This window comes from Cynoglossus semilaevis, chromosome 9 (genome assembly GCF_000523025.1).
Source record: "Cynoglossus semilaevis isolate Cse_v1.0 chromosome 9, Cse_v1.0, whole genome shotgun sequence".
NCBI lineage: Eukaryota > Metazoa > Chordata > Actinopteri > Pleuronectiformes > Cynoglossidae > Cynoglossus > Cynoglossus semilaevis.
Window position 1 is genome coordinate 16,902,480 of NC_024315.1, and position 17,894 is coordinate 16,920,373.

General features: G+C 37.1%; 1 protein-coding gene across 2 annotated transcripts in view; it reads left to right on the forward strand.

The window, feature by feature from the left end:
- The window catches only part of LOC103384220 (ral guanine nucleotide dissociation stimulator-like 1), a 29,745-nt gene that overhangs the window by 8,327 nt on the left and 3,524 nt on the right, over positions 1-17,894 (forward strand). Inside the window, exons 1-14 of one of the 2 annotated variants that reach the window (XM_025058600.1) lie at positions 2,035-2,673; positions 5,216-5,529; positions 8,475-8,519; positions 8,611-8,780; positions 9,133-9,320; positions 10,034-10,345; positions 10,431-10,534; positions 10,987-11,071; positions 14,640-14,726; positions 15,039-15,071; positions 15,167-15,288; positions 15,380-15,454; positions 16,054-16,186; positions 16,284-16,583. In XM_025058600.1, coding sequence (XP_024914368.1) covers positions 2,650-2,673; positions 5,216-5,529; positions 8,475-8,519; positions 8,611-8,780; positions 9,133-9,320; positions 10,034-10,345; positions 10,431-10,534; positions 10,987-11,071; positions 14,640-14,726; positions 15,039-15,071; positions 15,167-15,288; positions 15,380-15,454; positions 16,054-16,186; positions 16,284-16,583 — 1,992 coding nt within the window. In that variant the 5' untranslated portion in view covers positions 2,035-2,649. Of the gene's footprint in view, positions 1-2,034; positions 2,674-5,215; positions 5,530-8,474; positions 8,520-8,610; positions 8,781-9,132; positions 9,321-10,033; positions 10,346-10,430; positions 10,535-10,986; positions 11,072-14,639; positions 14,727-15,038; positions 15,072-15,166; positions 15,289-15,379; positions 15,455-16,053; positions 16,187-16,283; positions 16,584-17,894 lie in introns of those variants that run through there. The other variant, XM_017035056.2, reaches the window with a different exon arrangement.

Consider the following 17,894-nt stretch of genomic DNA (forward strand, 5'->3'; position numbering starts at 1 on the left):
GATGGATAGATGGATGGATGGATGGATGGATAGATAGATAGATAGATGGATAGAACTTTTTTTAATCCCAGAAGAAAAGCGTAGTTTCCCAGCAGTCAGTCAGAATTAAAAAGCTTTTTATATCAGAGGTGAAAAGTTTCAAAGAAATTGTAGGAGGTCATGTGACCTGCTCAACATCCGAGAATGACAAAGACCTAAATGACTCAGGTGTCAATATCAAATCTTTTTGAAATTGAAGCTGTACGTGAATTTTAAAGTAACCACTGAAGTCATTTCCTAAAATGACTGTGAAAAGTATCTCTGTGTGAAATAACTAACAGACAAACAGTCTTTGTTTTATTTTAAAGTCATCACGTCAGCAGTTCTGATGCTGGGAGTTTGATTACAACAAGTTAAAGTTAAATAACAGGGCTCTTAATTATAGCTTAGCAGCAATAAACACTAAAGGCTGGTGGCAACAATGGAAGAAGACCGGTAAAATAAACTTAGTGAAGGCTTTTAAGTGGATTATACATAAGTAAAAGTTAATACAGACAGTAGTTACTTAATTCTATTGGTCAAAAATAGTATAAAGCAGTCCGCAGGTCCACTCAGATAAAGGAGCAAATATAGACTAGACTGACTAATAGACAAGTTTAGACTTTGATGTCAGTTAACATGTTTGCAGATCATCAGAATAGGTCTGAGTCCTTAGGAAAATGGAATAAAAGAAAGATAAACAAACAAAGATTAAATGAATAAAAAAGAATCAAACAAAGAAAGAAAGACAGTAAGAAAAATAGAAAGAAAGGAAGAAAAGGAAGTAAATAAAACCAGTAATTATCTTAGGTATTTTAATTGTTTGATTCACTGGTTACAGCAGTAATTTAATAAAATAATTTGTTCACAGACACATCTGCTGACTTTCTCAGTAAGTTTGAACTGCATCAACTTATTACATAATCTCTGCAAAAAACTAAAAAACAGTTATCATTAGACACGAGAGTAGATTATTTTAAACAAAAAAAAAAAAATTTTCTCTCTGTTACTATGCCTGTTAAGACTTGGGTATATATTTATCATATCATGTTAACATAATTAAACATTTTGATCTTAAAAATATGTCCTGCAACGTTATTTGTCAAAGTTAACTGAAAGTTACTTCTTAAATGCTAAGGTAAAACAAAATAAGGAAAATACGGCAAGATTGACAGGAAGCTGGTCTATAGAAAGGTATAAAACGTTACAGTTTAAAAACAAATTAATTAGCTTAAAAATAATCAAAACTTTTCCACAGATCATTCCAGGGTTAGAAATTGCCAAAAAATAACTGAAATTAAAGAAATAGTAAAAGATTACCAAATTGAGTGTTAACTATTTTAAATATATCAAAAAAGAGATATTTAAAATAGTTGACAAAACATTATTGCTGAAACTTGTTTTTACAGGAAACATAACAAGATTATTTTACTAATACTATTTTACGGGAATATTATAATAAAGAAATAAAATTATAACGTGGAAGCTATATTTGGATTTAAGTAATTAACCAAATGTTAACAAATATTTTGTCCAAATATAAGTAAAAACTACAAAAAAAATGCAATCGAACAATACCTTAATGATATATTATTATATTGTGCAAAAAAAAGTCACACAAAAGAACAGACAACGGACCACCCCCCATAAAAAAATTGGCTAAATGATTAATCATAAATTAACCATGAAAAAATAATGATCTTTTAAAGAAATAATATTAAAATATATCCTCAAAAATGGTAATTTGCTGAAAGGATTAATAACCTCAATCCAAAAATAGCTATAGAGTTTTAATGAGATGGTTCAAAAATGCTTAAAAAAAAAGAAGAAAGAAAATCCAAAAGTAGACAAAAATGTATGAAATCAACAGACAATATATATTGAAAAGTCTAAAGGGAAAAAGGCCACAAGAAGCAAAAATAAGAAACATTTAAATGATAAAAATAAAACATAAAAAACATGTTTGTGACGAATAAAAATTAATTAAAAAAATCTAAAGGTTAGGTAAAAAAAAGTTATTTTCGAAAGCAAAAAAGCAAAACGTTATCCCAGAAAGAAATCCCTTGAAAATAATAATAATAATAATAATAATGCAAAAAGGGTTAAGATAACACAAACGAAGTTGGACAAGAAAAAGATTTTTAAAAAAGCAAAAACATTACTAACAGATAAGTTAGGATATGGTCCTATGTGATAAGCTGAAGCAATCGCAGAAAAAGAAGATGAACTAGCTCTGCTGAACGTTTTTATACCAGAGCTCTGGTCTCTCCCCCGATTTTCATTGGTGAACAACTTAACTCCTCCCACACCTGACTTACTGACCACGCCCACAATAATACCCATCATTCTTTGTCCCTAGTCCGCTGTCAAACTCGTTCTTCCACACGTTGTGTTCACCACAAGTGTCTGGACGGAATTCAACTATACACTTTGCTTTTCTTTTTTCTTTTTAATTATTTAAAGCTTTTCTTTTTGATTTTTTTTAAAATGAGAGATAATAAAATGCCTTGGGTCGAAATGAAGAGCCTTTCTCTGCGTCGGAATCCCTGAAACCGCGGTTTTCCCTCCATTAATTTAGTTATTTTTTTTAACTTTACCAGCTAACCGCAGCTGCGGCAGCAGCAGAGAACTATGGGGAAGTGGCACTTATCTATGGTACGTTTTTAATCACGTCTCCGTCATTAGTTATTAACACTGTTACACTGTGTGCTTCCAGACAGAAACCTGTGCCAACGCTGTGTCGGGACAAATAGAATCACATACTGTGCCTGTGTCATGAGTTGTTATCAGGTGTTTTAATGCTTTGGCTGAGGCTCTTGTTCTACATGACAACACAATAACTCTGTCTGTTTGTGTGTGCGTGCGCGTTTGTGTGAACACATTGTTCTCACCCCCGTCATAACTGACAAAGCTTAATTCCAGGAAGAATATTTTTCATTTTAATTCCTGGTCTTTTCACCTTACGGCTTTGAGGGGTTTTTTCAGGGTTTAAAAACAACATTTCTCACCGAAGATACATTTATACATTTTTAGCTTAGCAAAAATAAATAAATAAATAAAAAATAATAATTTTTTATAATGTCAGATTTTACTGTATTTATTATTATTACTGAATCTTTCTATTAATTGTAAACAACCAAATTTAAAAACATCACTATTTAATAATAGTGAACAGATATCATGTTTCTAAGTATAACATACTGAAGCATTCTGATTTTCCTTTAAAAAAGGCATTCAATAACTTTTATTCTTGTTAAAACGATCACCATCTAATGGTTATCATTGTTATACAGTGTTATGCATGATAAAAATAAGAAGAAATATGAACTTTTAATTTTACATATATTATTAGAGTATTTTTTGCTGTTTTTAAAGTGACTAACAGAGTCAGCTGTCTTTTCTGTTGTTATAATTGTTAAATGATATGTTCCCTGATTTTGTCTGTTAATCATCAGTGAAGTTTAAAAAGAAAAACCAAAAAACAATTTCTTAGTAGAGTTGTGCAATTAGTTGTTCCACAGAAACTATTAATAATTCTCATTAACTTAAATGGTTCAGTGTTCAGTCGAAGTATTTAGTGCTCCTGCTTTGTGAGACTGCAGTAGAGAATTGTCTTTTCTTCTGCTGGTCTGACTTTTGATCATGCAGTTTGCACCTTCTTGCATCTAAATTGATTTATTGTGTAAATGTTGTGATTGTTTCTGTTCCTTCCACCATAATAATCTCAGTCTCTTTAAGTTTGTAGAGAGGAAAATGATTTAGGAACAAATTCATTTTTAGTTATTAAGTAGGCTAAGGTGCAGCAACTCACATATGAGTCAAACAAATGAGTCAAACAAGGTACTTCTTAGGTACTTCAGTACCTAAGAAGTACCTTGAATCATTCTATTATTTCACTGTGTGAAATGAGTAAATGTTTGTTGTGTGTCAACTCCCTAGAAAAAAAATCAATAAAAAGATTAGCCAAAAAATGTGGACAAATTTAGGTTAACTTTCCTTACTAGCACAGCTTAAAACACTGCCAAAAAATAACTAGAGATATTTAAAGGAGTCATTGTGAGACATTGTGAGGTAAATAATGTTTCAATATTGTCAAAATATATACTGAATAATATATTCAGTATATATACACTGAAATATCATGCCTAATTCTAAAACCTCCTGAAATGTCAAGATGAAGATGATATAATAAAAAGAATGAAGCTATATAATACAGTCAGCTTGACATTTGAGTTAACATTTCTACACATAGTTGTCTTAGTTTTTGGGTTCTAAGTCTTCTCTAAATTAACATAAGGTTACGTTATTAGCATATGTTCCAAGAACAGAGACAAATGAACAATTTTGCACATCACCAGGTTGTACATATGATTGGACCTGTGTCACAGACAACTGGATCGATCAATCAGAAACTGATGCTACACAACATTGGTATAGTGTTGGTTTTCAGCCATTTTGACTTGTCTATTTGTGACTCTGAGCTCTAGCATTGGGATGTTGTTATCTTTCATAAGCAGACCATTTCCAGCACAGATATTCTGACCACTCTGAACAAACACATTTATACTGTTGACAGGATCAAAATTAGATTTAGAAAAAACAAACAAATCCCTCAAGCTCAAATGAGTGTTGCCAAAAACCATGTAAAAACATTTGTCCTTCAAGGTAGTACTGCCTCTGACATAACTTTATACTACAATTAATAAATCAGATAACTGTATGAGTGTTTTCTAAAAGTGATTTGTGCTACGTAACTCCCACCAAATGTAGCAGCCCTTAATGATCAACATATTCTCCAGGAGATCATCCACTGGTTTAATTGCACTGATACACTGCCCATAGAATTTGGTTGAAAATTCTATTATCTGCAAAAATATAAGAGTATTTTAGATGGACTATAATTCTGGTGCCAGAAACGAGTGTATCTTCCAAGGGAAACAATAATTGAGAAGTTTATTTTGAGACATTTTAGTTGTGGTCACTCCTGCTGGCCAAAATTGGTAGTTTTTGAAGTGCCTTAAAAGACAGAAGTACCATCCTTCATACTATAAGCCAATTTATCCCAAAGCACTGAGACATGACTATTCGAGGAATATTCACTGGATTTTGTCACAAAGAAAAGACTGACATACAGATTTGTGGTCTATGTTTCTGTTTTACTCTTCGATGTTGATGTCCTTGCATTGTTCTCTCGCAGGATCCAGTACAGGAGTGGGGGGAGGAGGAGGAGGACGGAGCAGTCTTTGGCATCACACTGCGCAGGGAGCCGGTACTGCCATGTTCTGAAGCCTCAGACTCTTCCTCAGACTCGACCTCCGAGTCACCCACAGCCTTTAGCTTCATCCAGTACCACACGGTAAAGGCACGCAGGCTGAAGGCAGCCACTCTGGAGCGTCTGGTCACCCACCTGCTGGACCCAGAACACCAGGAGCCAGACTTCACGCCCATCTTCCTCTCTACGTACAGAGCCTTCACCTCCACCAACACCCTTGTTGAGTTGCTCTTTCAGAGGTGAGAAGCTGTCCACAGAGGCTCTGCAGGGTTCTGTTGACCTGAAACATACGTTACAAAAAAAGCATGAGAGCACAGTCAGCTCGTTGCAGAACCCGCACATTAGGTCATTGTTGACCTTTGCCAGAGAGCGACACAGACACATAGTTTAGCTCAAATACATTTATTAAAATAGCAGCTCTGTATTGGTTCACATCAAGTCCATAAAGTCATAAATATGAGCCTGTGTATCTGTATGAGAGGTCTTTATGAGAGGTCTGATGGGGGGAAAAACAACAAGCGTCAACCCTACATAGTATTGTAAAAACACTTCAGACTGTAACGATGACACCTTTATTATAGACTGAAATGATAATGTTTCTCCAAACGTAGACATTGACAAACAGCACATAACATCACACTGATTGTAAGAGAAATGGACATATAAGTACTCAACCATGACAAACTAAGGCTAAATTTGTTTTTATCATCATGTCAGTAAATCTTTTTTCACAGAAAGAGTTGGGCATGAAACCTTTCCCAGACTGGGCTAATTCACAGCACTGTCACAGCAGAGTAACGCAGAATACAGCAGAGTAACGGAGAAAACAGTGTTTGGGCTATAAAAACAAGAGAATAGAAATTGGAAAATAACATATTTTTACTTCTGGTCACACAGAGTTAAAACCTGGGACTTACTTGCAAGGTCATTTTCCATGACCAGACGTATTTATAAGAGCTGAATAATCATTATCAATCACAATTAGTCACGATTAATGGAGATAAATCAACATTTCTAACCTCCATATGAAGTAACACAGTTTTGACCAATGTTAACTCAGTAACTGAGTTGACTAGTTCTAATAGGTCCTACTTTGGGATTGATTAGACGCCATGGATTTGTTTTAGATTTAAAATTTAGTTTGTAGACCAGCAACCATTGTCTAAGCTAATTTGCTAAGAATTTAGCTGTATTTATTAACCCCTGAGTTCAGTTCACTGAGCTCAGTTCAACTCCTTTGAAGGACAGTTCCTGTAACACAGACCAGTAAATGCCTCCGTGGTTTAATATAGTCTATAACAAAGCAATAAAACCCCCGGATTAAATTATCTTGCCAGGCAAAACAGTCCACACTCTATATTGTTCATCAACGCCAAGAGCAAGGGAAAAAAAAAAATCTATTTCTGGCATATTGAAACATCAAGTTGAACAACATGCCAGACCGACGTAGATTTTACGTAAAGACAGAAACATAACACCTTCTTTACGTGGCCTCTGCTATTCTCCTCTAACTCTCTATGACAGGTATCATTGTCACACGTTAAACAAATCACCTAGAAAATTCCAGGTAGTCAGGACTACACCCACCACACCCAGGGAGGGAGGAGAAGTGTCAGAGCAGGCTGTGAGATCAGATTTGGTTAAGAAATCACCTGCAACAACCCACCTGCCTCTGAACATGGCTGTAGTTTAATGTTAGTGCCCTGGGTTGGATGAGAAATGATGTGTTGTTTGGTACAAGGTGGAAGATTTTACTGGTGAGCTCTCCTCGGCTCAGAGTACTGCTCACTGTGCTGTGTTGACATTGAGATGATAATATTAGTTGTCAAACAGATGCCCTCATATCTGTGCTGCTGGTGGCAACAGGCTTCCTGTTAATAGACAGAAAGGTTGCCCTCAGCACGACCTGCTGTAGGAAGTGTGTTCTGCTTCTTTAGATTACGGGAACATTGCATGAAGTGATAAAACTTCTTGGCTGAAAGGTTTTTATTTTTAGTGAAAAATATTAGGCCTTAAAGGGAAAATGTGTTGAAAACATGTTGAAAATAAGACATAATCTACAAATGAGATTATAATTTTGTTATTAAACATTAATGTCAGTGTTAATGAACTTCTGTAAAAATTTGACTTGACTGCTGAGTCTGTTTAGCGTCTTGACTGTAATAAGCCTTTAATAAACCTGACAATTTTGCCCTTTTGGAAAAAAAGTATTATAGTGTTATATGTATGACGGTACAGGGGCACTGATGCTATATACTACAATATGTTTAAAAATGTATAACAGGCTGCTCAAAAAATCATAATCACAATTATTTTGATTCACATTGAAAATCACAATTATTCAGAAATGACTATCTTTAGCTTGGCTTAAGTTAGCTTTTTTGAACCTTTACAATTATTTGAACATTGATCAAACAAAAATTTATTTCAAACAAAGTGAAAAAACATAAGATTGACCTCAGAGTTCAAAGCGGATGAAAGCGGATGAAAGAGGGAGTTGGTTTCACGTGTCTTTGATTGTTTAGGCACCAGGTTTTTTTTTATTACAGTGTTCTCATGCTTTTGAGATACTGTAGATCACCCTGCCTTTAGTGAAGTGTTTTACAGAAGACCTAATGGCATCAAAGTCCTACACTCTGATATGGCTGGGGCGTCGTGGGGGATTGATTGGTCGCTGGTTGATGGACAAGCTGTTATTAAGAATTGAAAGGTTATTTGTTAAGGTCCTATCCATTAGAACTTTGCTGTATAACGTTTTCCCTGTGTCAACACGTATTGGCCCGAGTTCTATGTCATAAATGAGTATTTATCTTTTTCTCAGCCTGAAACAAATTCCTTCTTTGTCCCCAGAATTTCAGTGCAGAGTCAAAGCCAATATTCTTTGATGATTATGAGGAATAAAAAACATTGAACTTTATTCATGGTTTGTCTGGATTGTTTGCGCCAACACCGAGACATATCATGGCACAAGATAAAATTATATATTCCGTCATCAGTGGAGGAGAGTGTTGACTTTTGTCCTTCCAGCTTTCTAACAAGGCCACTGAGTCTCTGCAGGGCTTCAAGGTGATGTCGGACGTTTCCTTCGGATGAACAATTCCTGAGGAAAATGTTCAGGGACATTGAACGTGAACAGGATGTTTTCTGTTTCAACCACCACTGATATTCAGTTTTGTTTTTACAGAGATGACTCGGTCACAAACCTGGACAACAGTGTCTGCCCTCGTAGGTAAGACTTGACACCAAAGTTGTTTTGTTTTTTTGTAAACCAACGTTGGACACAGAATTCACTCTTTGTCTTGACCTTCTCTTTTCCTCAGTATTCTGCCTTCATTGATTCGGCGGTGGCTGGAGGAGTACAGTGAAGATTTCCATGAACCTAAACAGTACCAGGCCCTCCGGTTGTTGTGTGTACATTTACGGCATCGCCTCTGCTTCAGACGATTGGCTCAGGCCGCGGAGACCCTGCTGAAGACCTTCCAGGAGCAAGGTAAAAATGAATGACAATAGTAATTAAACAATGAAGCAAAATGAAGTGAGCCACTATGTAAAAAGCCTTGCAGTGCTAACTTCTGAAAGGTTTAATCATAGTCATCAGTTTTTCATTTGAATGACCTATTACATACATATTTTATTGCTGTAATTCTAAATGCTTAAACTTAAAGTACATTTTTACAGTCGTATAAGAAAGCTGTCTAAAAGCAAATGAAACATTAGATCAGGACTGTGGGAACCGGAGCAGAAGTGATGGAAGTGTTTTCTCTCCTTTATTTACATTTTGTTCTGTGTCCTTGGAAAAATCCTCCGCTTCATTGTCATTTATGACCGTCTGTGTTTGACAGATTGCAGCTGCTCTGCGTCAACACACGGCAGTAAATCTCCACAGGAGCAGGAGACCAAACAGGAGGAAGAAGATGGAGGAGGAGGAGGAGGAGGAGGAGAAGAGACCTCCTCCATGGACGAAGACAACAACAGCTTCATGGACTTCAGTGTGAGAGAAATAGCGGAGCAGCTGACCCGTCTGGACGCTGTAGGTTTTTAGTTTAATTAATGCTTCTTTACTGTTGGTCACATATTCATCAACCCTGTAATAATTAGTGATTGAAGTAGAGTTAGGACAGGAAACCTCTGGGGATTCAAGCCTACAGATGGATGATAACTTTTATTTTAGAGTGGATACTGATAACTACCTGCTTCCTGAGTTCAATATCAATAACATACCTGGAAATATGAAAGACTAAAGAGCAAAAGGCCACGCTGGATGCCTTATTTTATTATTTCATTTGACATGGTGATGGAAGTTTTTGTGTTCTTATGTAGAACAGGTTATGTATGTTCTTCTGACCTTTTTATGTTCACATGTCTATGGTTTATGTATAACATAGTGGGTAATGGGTAAATGCTATGCTGCGGATTAGACGTTGCTATCAAGTCAAGTTCAGCAACTATCAACATTTTGATCAAGTTGATGAGTTGGTTTTAGTCTGGAATTTGCAATTGTTTGGTAAAATGTGGGTTCTGTATAACAGCTGAGCTGGAAAAATGCAGCTCTTCATATGCCATAGTGAAGTCCAGGAGCACTTTACTGTTGACAGGCTCAAAGAAATAGTTACACAGGATTTTACAATTTGAACTTTTGAACCATTTACAAACCTCAAATTAAATTGTGTAAAGGTAACACAAAACAAGCAAAAAACAGTCAACAACTTGGACCTCTAATCTTCATCATCTCTTCTTCCTCAGGATCTGTTTGTTCGGGTGGTGCCCTTCCACTGCCTGGGCTGCGTCTGGTCCCAGCGTGACAAGAAGGAAAACCAAAACCAGTCTCCCACGGTCCGCGCTACAATCTCCCAGTTCAACGCCGTCACCAACCGTGTCATCACCTCACTTCTCTGTCCGTCCTCACCATCCCCTTCCACGTCTTCCCCCCTCTCATCACCCCGCTCCTCCATGGCCTTCACGTACCCAGCAACAAGCCCGAGCTTACCTCGCTGTCTGCATGCAAGCCCCGCCCACAGGGCACATATCATTGAGAGGTGGATTGCCGTTGCACAGGTCAGTGGGAAGATTTATGGTTTCCAGGAAAGAAGTTTGAAAGTTTTGTTACAAAATGTTACAATACTGAAATGTGTCTCTGCAGGAGTGTAGAGAGCAGAAGAACTTCTCCTCACTGAAGGCCATCCTCTCAGCCCTGCAGTCAAACGCAGTCTATCGCCTCAAAAAGACCTGGTCGGCGGTCTGCAGGTCAGTACCAGTGCCACAAGCACATTACAGTAGTTTCAATAGTTATATCTATATTACATCATTAGTCTCATTTTAGGAACTGCAGAAAATTCTAGCTGCAGAATCAATTCTGGTCAGCAGGGGGCAAGTTTCCTTTCAAAGTATAAAATTTGATATTTACTTAGACATTAGTAAAACATGTATTAACAGCTGTGTTCAGTTGATGGATCACTTAGGGTTCAATGGTAAATAAAGGCTCTAAAACCTGTGTTAATGTAGAATCCAAAGCCACAACCACTGAAATTAAAAATGGCCGTGAAAGTGTGACGACAGCCGCCAGTAGTCTGACCAATCAGCTCACTGTATAACAGGCACACAGAATATTACCGAAGGTGGAGAAATAATTGAAATTAGCACTAAAGTCCTGGTCTGAAGAATATGTTGATTTAGAAAAGTTTTTTCCTTGTTTTCAGGGAGAGCATGGCAACGTTTGACCACCTGTGTGAGACTTTTCCTGATGAGAACTGTGTGCTCACCACCAAGGAGATCCCAATGGAGGTATGTACTGTACCAGTGGTGCATGACAACACTCGTTGAACATTGTGAACTCCTGATTCTCGTACATCGCTGCCTAATTTAGTGGTGAAGACGCATTATGTCATTATAGTATTGAGTGGCTCTGATCTGTGCAGAAACACGAGTGGAATGTTCCTTTTTTGGCAGTTGTGTGTGTTGAGGACTAGAACTGTTGTCATTAACTTGAAATGAAGTTCTTTCCCTGAATAAATATTGAGTACCTAACATCAAGTGTTTTTGGGGACTCACCTAAAGTTCACCCTGAGTTGTTAGGGTAAAAGACAGGAAGACTAACTGTCACAACAGATCACTGTCACTGTTAGTGACATTTAGTTGAGCAGGATTACTGCAAATTAAATTAAAATAAAAGGCAGAGAACAGAAAGAAATGAAAGTGGATCTGTGGCAGAGCAAAAGGACAAGAGTTTCATCACACAATGTTCATTGTGCCTGTGTATCCCTGAGCAAGGCAGTTTGCCCAAGGTTGTTTTACCTTTTTTTTGCCTTTGCATTACTTGACTTATCAGTTAGCCCCACTAGATGGCGCACTTCAGACACAATTGACATTTGGTGGACAGTATTGAATTCTTCCAAAATTCCCCAAACCAAACAGTTCACCAACCCCTACTCCTCTTCCAGCTCTATGCCTACAGGTCTATAGGAGGCAGCAAAAATACTGTTATTGAATAAATGAAGATTACAGAAAGTCTTGGTCCTGGAGACGTTTTTAAAAAACTGACATTTTGTAGAGAGACATATTTGTCCCTTTACTCTCACTTATTATCTATGTCTTTTTTTCTGACCTTACTGTTTTCAGCAGTACAACTATAAATACACACTTCCTGCTCACAACTACTGCCAATAAGCAGGTATTAATTCACTGAGAACATTCCGTCTGATTGACTAGTACCACAGATGTACTCAGTGAGTACACGCCTCAGGGCATTAGTGAAACCATAAACTGAGACAGTGATAATTAGGTGGTGGTTCTTCTGTTAAAGTGCCAGTAGATGAGAGGGTGTCAATAATAATGTTAATAATCAATAATAAGGAGTCTTCAGTCGTACAACATCTAGAAACTATAGATATACATATCATAAAAACAATAATACTAATAAATAATAATAATTTAAAAGTTAAAGTGGCAAAAAACACAATAAAAAAAGAGGCAGAACAGAAATAAGAATAGAGTGAATTAAAAAAAGATGTATTTGACCAGAATACATTTTTATGACTAAATGCTTACAGTAAATGCCCTGAAGTGAGATTTGATTTGTCGAATAAAAGTAAATTAAAATGGATGAATATAGAAGTTAACGATAGTAAACTAGTACAGAGATCACACCTAGCCCTGAGCTGCAGCCTTGACCCTAGAATAAAAGAGGCTGGTGTTTGAAGCTGTGTCAATGCAGTTCTGCTGCAGGTCCTGCTGCAGGTTTATCAGTGGTTGGGTGTTGATTCACCAGAGTCACTTCTTCTTATCAACTCTCTGATGATGCAACTACAGAAGGGTATTTAAAAGGATTGTTAAAGAGGGAGTGGTTAGCAAAACTGACAAACGAGTTATCTCCCAAAGAACAGTGTCAGTCGCTCCACCAGTGTCAGTCGCTCCACCTCTGATACTTTGGATGGAGGGCGGAGCTTAATGCTGCTATCCAAATTTAATTATTAATTTCTTAACAATTGTTTCACAGAGGGACAGTGAGTCAGGTGGTTAAAAGTTCAAATGTACCAGCATGGTGGTCTAGTGGTTAGCATGTTGGTGGCATAACAAAAACGTCACTGTTGCATATTATTGCTCAGAACCTTTATTGTGTAAAGTTTACACGTTATTGTGTTCAATAGATTTTGATTTAAATATATTTTTACTAAATAGAGAGCATTCAACAGTTCAGTGCCGATGCAGCATGTTCACAAAGAAAACAATCAGTGCCAATAAAGTTGTTTGTTTTGTTGCCTGAGCAGGAAACACTTTATCACACAAACCAAATTGGACAGTTGTTGTTAAACTGCAGCTAAAAGCTGTTTAAATTAGCTGACAAGGCAGGTAAGGTTTTTAAATTTTGTTTTTACATAAAAACAATGGTCAACCAAAAAATAGCAAGAATTTGACAAAACTCTTGATCTAAACTCAAGCCAAGTATTATTTCATCAATAGTTAAAGTTTGATTTTAAATTGCTAATATTGTTACATGTCAGTCAAAATTCTACGTGCTTACAAAAAACAATAAAAGCTGAGAAATGGCTAAATGTTAACCAAAAAATAGCCCAAATAAGGTTATAGATAACCAAATGATTTAGATTTGGATTTTCTAAATTAGATTTTTAAGTTCCTAAATTTAATAGTATAATATTTTGCAGAAATATAGAAAAGAGAGCATGGAAAACAAATGGCACATAGTGGCCAAAAGATAATGAAATGTTTGCCTTTAAATAAGTGATATTGTCTAACAAATACAGGTTAGCCTAAAATATAGAAACTGAAGCTAGAGAAAACCCAGGGAAGACAGAAGCTGAAATTAAACAGTGGATAAAATATCATCCAAATACTTTGGTTAACAAACATAGGGTGAAATCAGCCAAACAATAACAAAACATTTGTCTTTAAATAGCTTACATTTAGCAGAAAAATTTAAACAAAAAAAGGACCCTGGAACTGATCTGAAATCTCCTGTCACAAAATAACAAACAGGAATCCTTATTAGAAAAGTAATCTGATTACAATATGTACAAAAAAAACAGTTGGGAAAGAGCTAAAATAGATTAAAGTTGGAAGCTAACAGAAGTGTTTTGAGGTATTTGAAGTATTTGAAACTTTTGAGGTGAGAATGGAACCGTTTGTGAATGTTCAGGTTCAGGATGTCCTCGATGTGGCCTGGTGGTGACATCACTTTTGTTCTCTTTGGGTAGTAGATGTACCATTAGCTTTAATAAGCTCTTCAGGAATGAACTTGGCACGCTGCCCTCTACTGTCTCTACCTGTCATTGACGGTCCTTATTGTCACCACAATACGCTTCAGTGATGTTCCTTTAACAACCTGTTCTCTGCACTCATCCATGAGTACATAGTTTTTCAAACCTTTGAAAAACATTTTCTCATCATTGGTGAATTCAATCTTAATCTTCAGTGACAGGAAACGGTATTAAAAGACAGAGAACAACAAGTTGAGGTCCAGTCTATAAATACATACTGTATATCTCTTATAAAGTTATAACAAGTAGATAATTGACTAGAAAGCTGATATTTTTGGTTTTCAAGAACATAACAGAACAAATGGAATATTTTAATTAAAAATTAAATGGTATCTTAAAAATCCGCTACAGCTTAAAGTTAACGCTAATTTAGAACAAACTATAAATAAGTCAAACGATATATGGCAAAGAAATACAGTATTGCAAAAGGAAGATAAATGTATGTCAAAATCCACTAGTGACTGCAGATAAAAACGGTGGGTTAGTTAACAGTCTGCCCAAAGAAGAGCAGAAAATGTTAAAATTATACACTAAAGTAATATTTACAGTTTTTGACTCAGTTTGATTTCTGTCTTCAGAACCTGAGCAGTGGTTTTGTTCCGTACCTGGGCACTTACCTGACTGCCCTCACCATGCTGGACACTGCACTGACAGACAACATTGAGGTGAGTTAGTGTACGCATGCACACACACACAGACCCATGACACAGTCACCAGTTTTATTTTACTTTATTTTACTTCCTTATCCTGGCTCCAATATTGCCCAAACTTTAATGCTCACCCCAGACGAATTTTTGTACCAATACAATTTCCCCTGCTCTTTTTGGATCTGCAAGATTTTATAACATGATATTTTTATAAAGAAATGTCCCCTCAAGATGAGTTATAATAGACACACACACCTCCATCTGTTATTTAACAGCAATAAATTTACGACACCATATCACACTGCATATTTGTCTTCTTCTTTTTCACAGGGAGGACTGATCAACTTTGAGAAACGCAGGCGGGTAGGTGTTGCCCCCTAGGTGCACCTTACCTAAATCGAAGCGCAAGATGCTAAGTGTGATTACGTGTTATGTTACTGTATGCCTTTGTGTTACAGGAGTTTGAGATTCTCTCCCAGATCCGACAGCTCCAGATGTCCTGTTCTCACTACAGCTTCACAGAGAACCCTCACGTCACTTCCTGGCTGCAGACACACACTCTGCTCACCGACCAGGAGAGGTTGGACACAGCCACAGCTCTGCTGGATTATAGTCATGGTTAAAAGAATTTGTGCCTTATCCTAATCTATTTTTGTCTCTCTTCCTTGAAGTTATGAGCTCTCACGGGACCTGGAGCCTCCAGTTGATCCTTGTCCCAGTCGTCTGCTCTCAAAGAAACTGGCCTCGTAAGTGTCAAAGTTCAGCTTAGTTGCACTTAAATATTATTAAATTAAAAAAAATTAAACTAAAGAAGGTGATTAAAAGTCAATGCATTAAGACTGTCCTTCTCACTTTAGCCAATTTTGTTCTTGATCAAACAAAGTAATGCTCTAAAGAGTCCCAGTACTGGCTCTGGGACTCACAGTTGTGTCACAGAAAATACTTTTGTAGTTACCAAACTTTTAAATACTAATAGTCAGAAACAATTATTCAGATATTGAGTTACTTCAAAAACTAAACTTACAAATTACCCAGAGTAAAGCCAGAAATGCCATTACAGTTTTAAGAAAAAACATTAAACTTCATTGCACCAACAAGACAAAAAGAAACAAACATTATTTTTGCTTATCTAAATAAGATGCAGTTCACACTTAATACCACTAGAGTGCGGTGTTACTGTTAGAAGAGGTGATTGTCAGGAACAAAATATCACTTGGTGTAATTAGGATACTGAAAGAAACAGATGAAGGAGGTCAAATGAATGCTACTTATTTAAAGTGTAAACAACTAAACGATTAGATGAATTAAATAATGTGTGTCTCTGTACATTTTTGTGCTCTTCCAGATTGCGGTCTTCTGGTGACAGTTCCACCAGAAAAACCCACTCTGACCAGATCAGTGTGTCGTCAGGCTCCAGCAGTTCAGACATGGAGGAGCTCTCTGCTCCTCAGTCGTCTCCTCTCAGACTCAAACTAAAGGTATGGGTAGGAAGGTTTGTCTTCGGCAGTGACATCAGCAAAATTGTTGGAAAATTAGAGAGGATTTTTGTTTTATTCTGCTCTTTCTTCCCTTCAGTCTCTGTCAGGTTCTCTCCATGATGTAGCCGAGGACTTCTGTTCCTCCTCATCGTCCTCCTCCTCTCCTAGTCTTTGCAGTTCCTCCTGTAGCTCCTCTCAGCCAGACCTCAGCTCCTCCTGTCTGGGGATGAGCTCTGACTCGTCCTCCTCCTCTCCCTCCTCCTCCTCCTGCTCCTCCTCCTCCAGCTGCTCCTCTCAGGCCTCACTGCCGGTCTACAACAAACAGATCGCTGATTCCTGCATCATCAGGGTCAGCGTGGAGTCTGTCAGTAACGGAAACATCTACAAGAGCATTCTGGTAAGGACTCTGGTTGTGTTGTCATGTTTTCTGAGGTCAGTCATTTTTAAGCTATCCTAAAATGAAGAACACTGAACACAAGAATCAAACTAGGACTGTATGGTGGCAATGGGCATATCTATGAGTTTACCATATTAATGGTTCCTTTAAAGACCTTATCAGAGAAACAAAGTTCTCTGCTGGTTTTGGAAGGAACTCAACATCATTGTCAAACCTCAGCTGTAACCAGATTCTCACTGCCCCTCAAGCTGTCAGTCTGTTGTGTTTCCTAAAGTGCATGTGGAGTTACTTCTAGAACAAGTACAGTCCATTTAGTCTTTGGTTCCAGACCTTCTCTTCAGATACTGGAAAAACCTAAACAATAAATAAAAACGGAATATTTAAACAGAGAAAATACAAATGAAATCGAGTGTAAATGATTCCAGAGGAATCACCTCAAACTAGTTAGACTGTGACCAGTATCAGAGGAAAAGACACTGAGTATTTAGACATGGTTCTGTTGATGGACTTGTACTGAGAGCACAGATGAAAACTGATGAGACGTCTGAATGTTCTCCCCCCTGGTCTCTGTTAAGACCACCTCCTCCAAAGTGCGTCAGCTCATAGCTGGTTCTGGACTGAATCATCTGTGATAAGATTTCAATTCAGAGAGGGTTTTTTCCCCCCATCATTTATCACTAAACACTGACAGAAACATCATAAAGAAGTCATAACAATGATGTCATGCATGGTTTTTTTTTCAAAGTTGTTTCTGTTTTCTATAAAAGCTCCAGTCAGTCTTATAGACAGCAGACATGAGTTATGTATAAAGACAGGACTTGATGATTGTACAGTACATCATATGATACAATAATGATGCCTAACCATATTGAAAACAATGTCTGCAGTTAATGAGTAACAGGAGTGTAACTGCACCCCAACCGTCACTCTCTCTGGATCTGGAACTGTTTGTGGTTTCATTCTATGAAAACTCTTTTTTCCCCTTCTTTACAAACACGAGAACACAGACTCACCAAGAGTTTATATAAGCTCAGATTGTATTTATTTTGAACTTTAAGACTTTTTGGATCTGCCCGTCGACTTCTTTCTTTAGTGTGAGGTGGTGGTCACTATGGTGGTGGGAGGTGAGTCACTGCCCCAGTCAGCGGTGGTGATTTGTGGGCATCTGCTCTGATCCTTCATAAACTTAACTGCATTAATCCTGGTACAGGACTAAATCAAGAGTGTTTTCATTTCCCTAAAACTCTCAAAGTGGTACTTGGTACTTTATCTCAGTAAGATCATCGTTTAAACTTCCACTCTTCCTGCCCT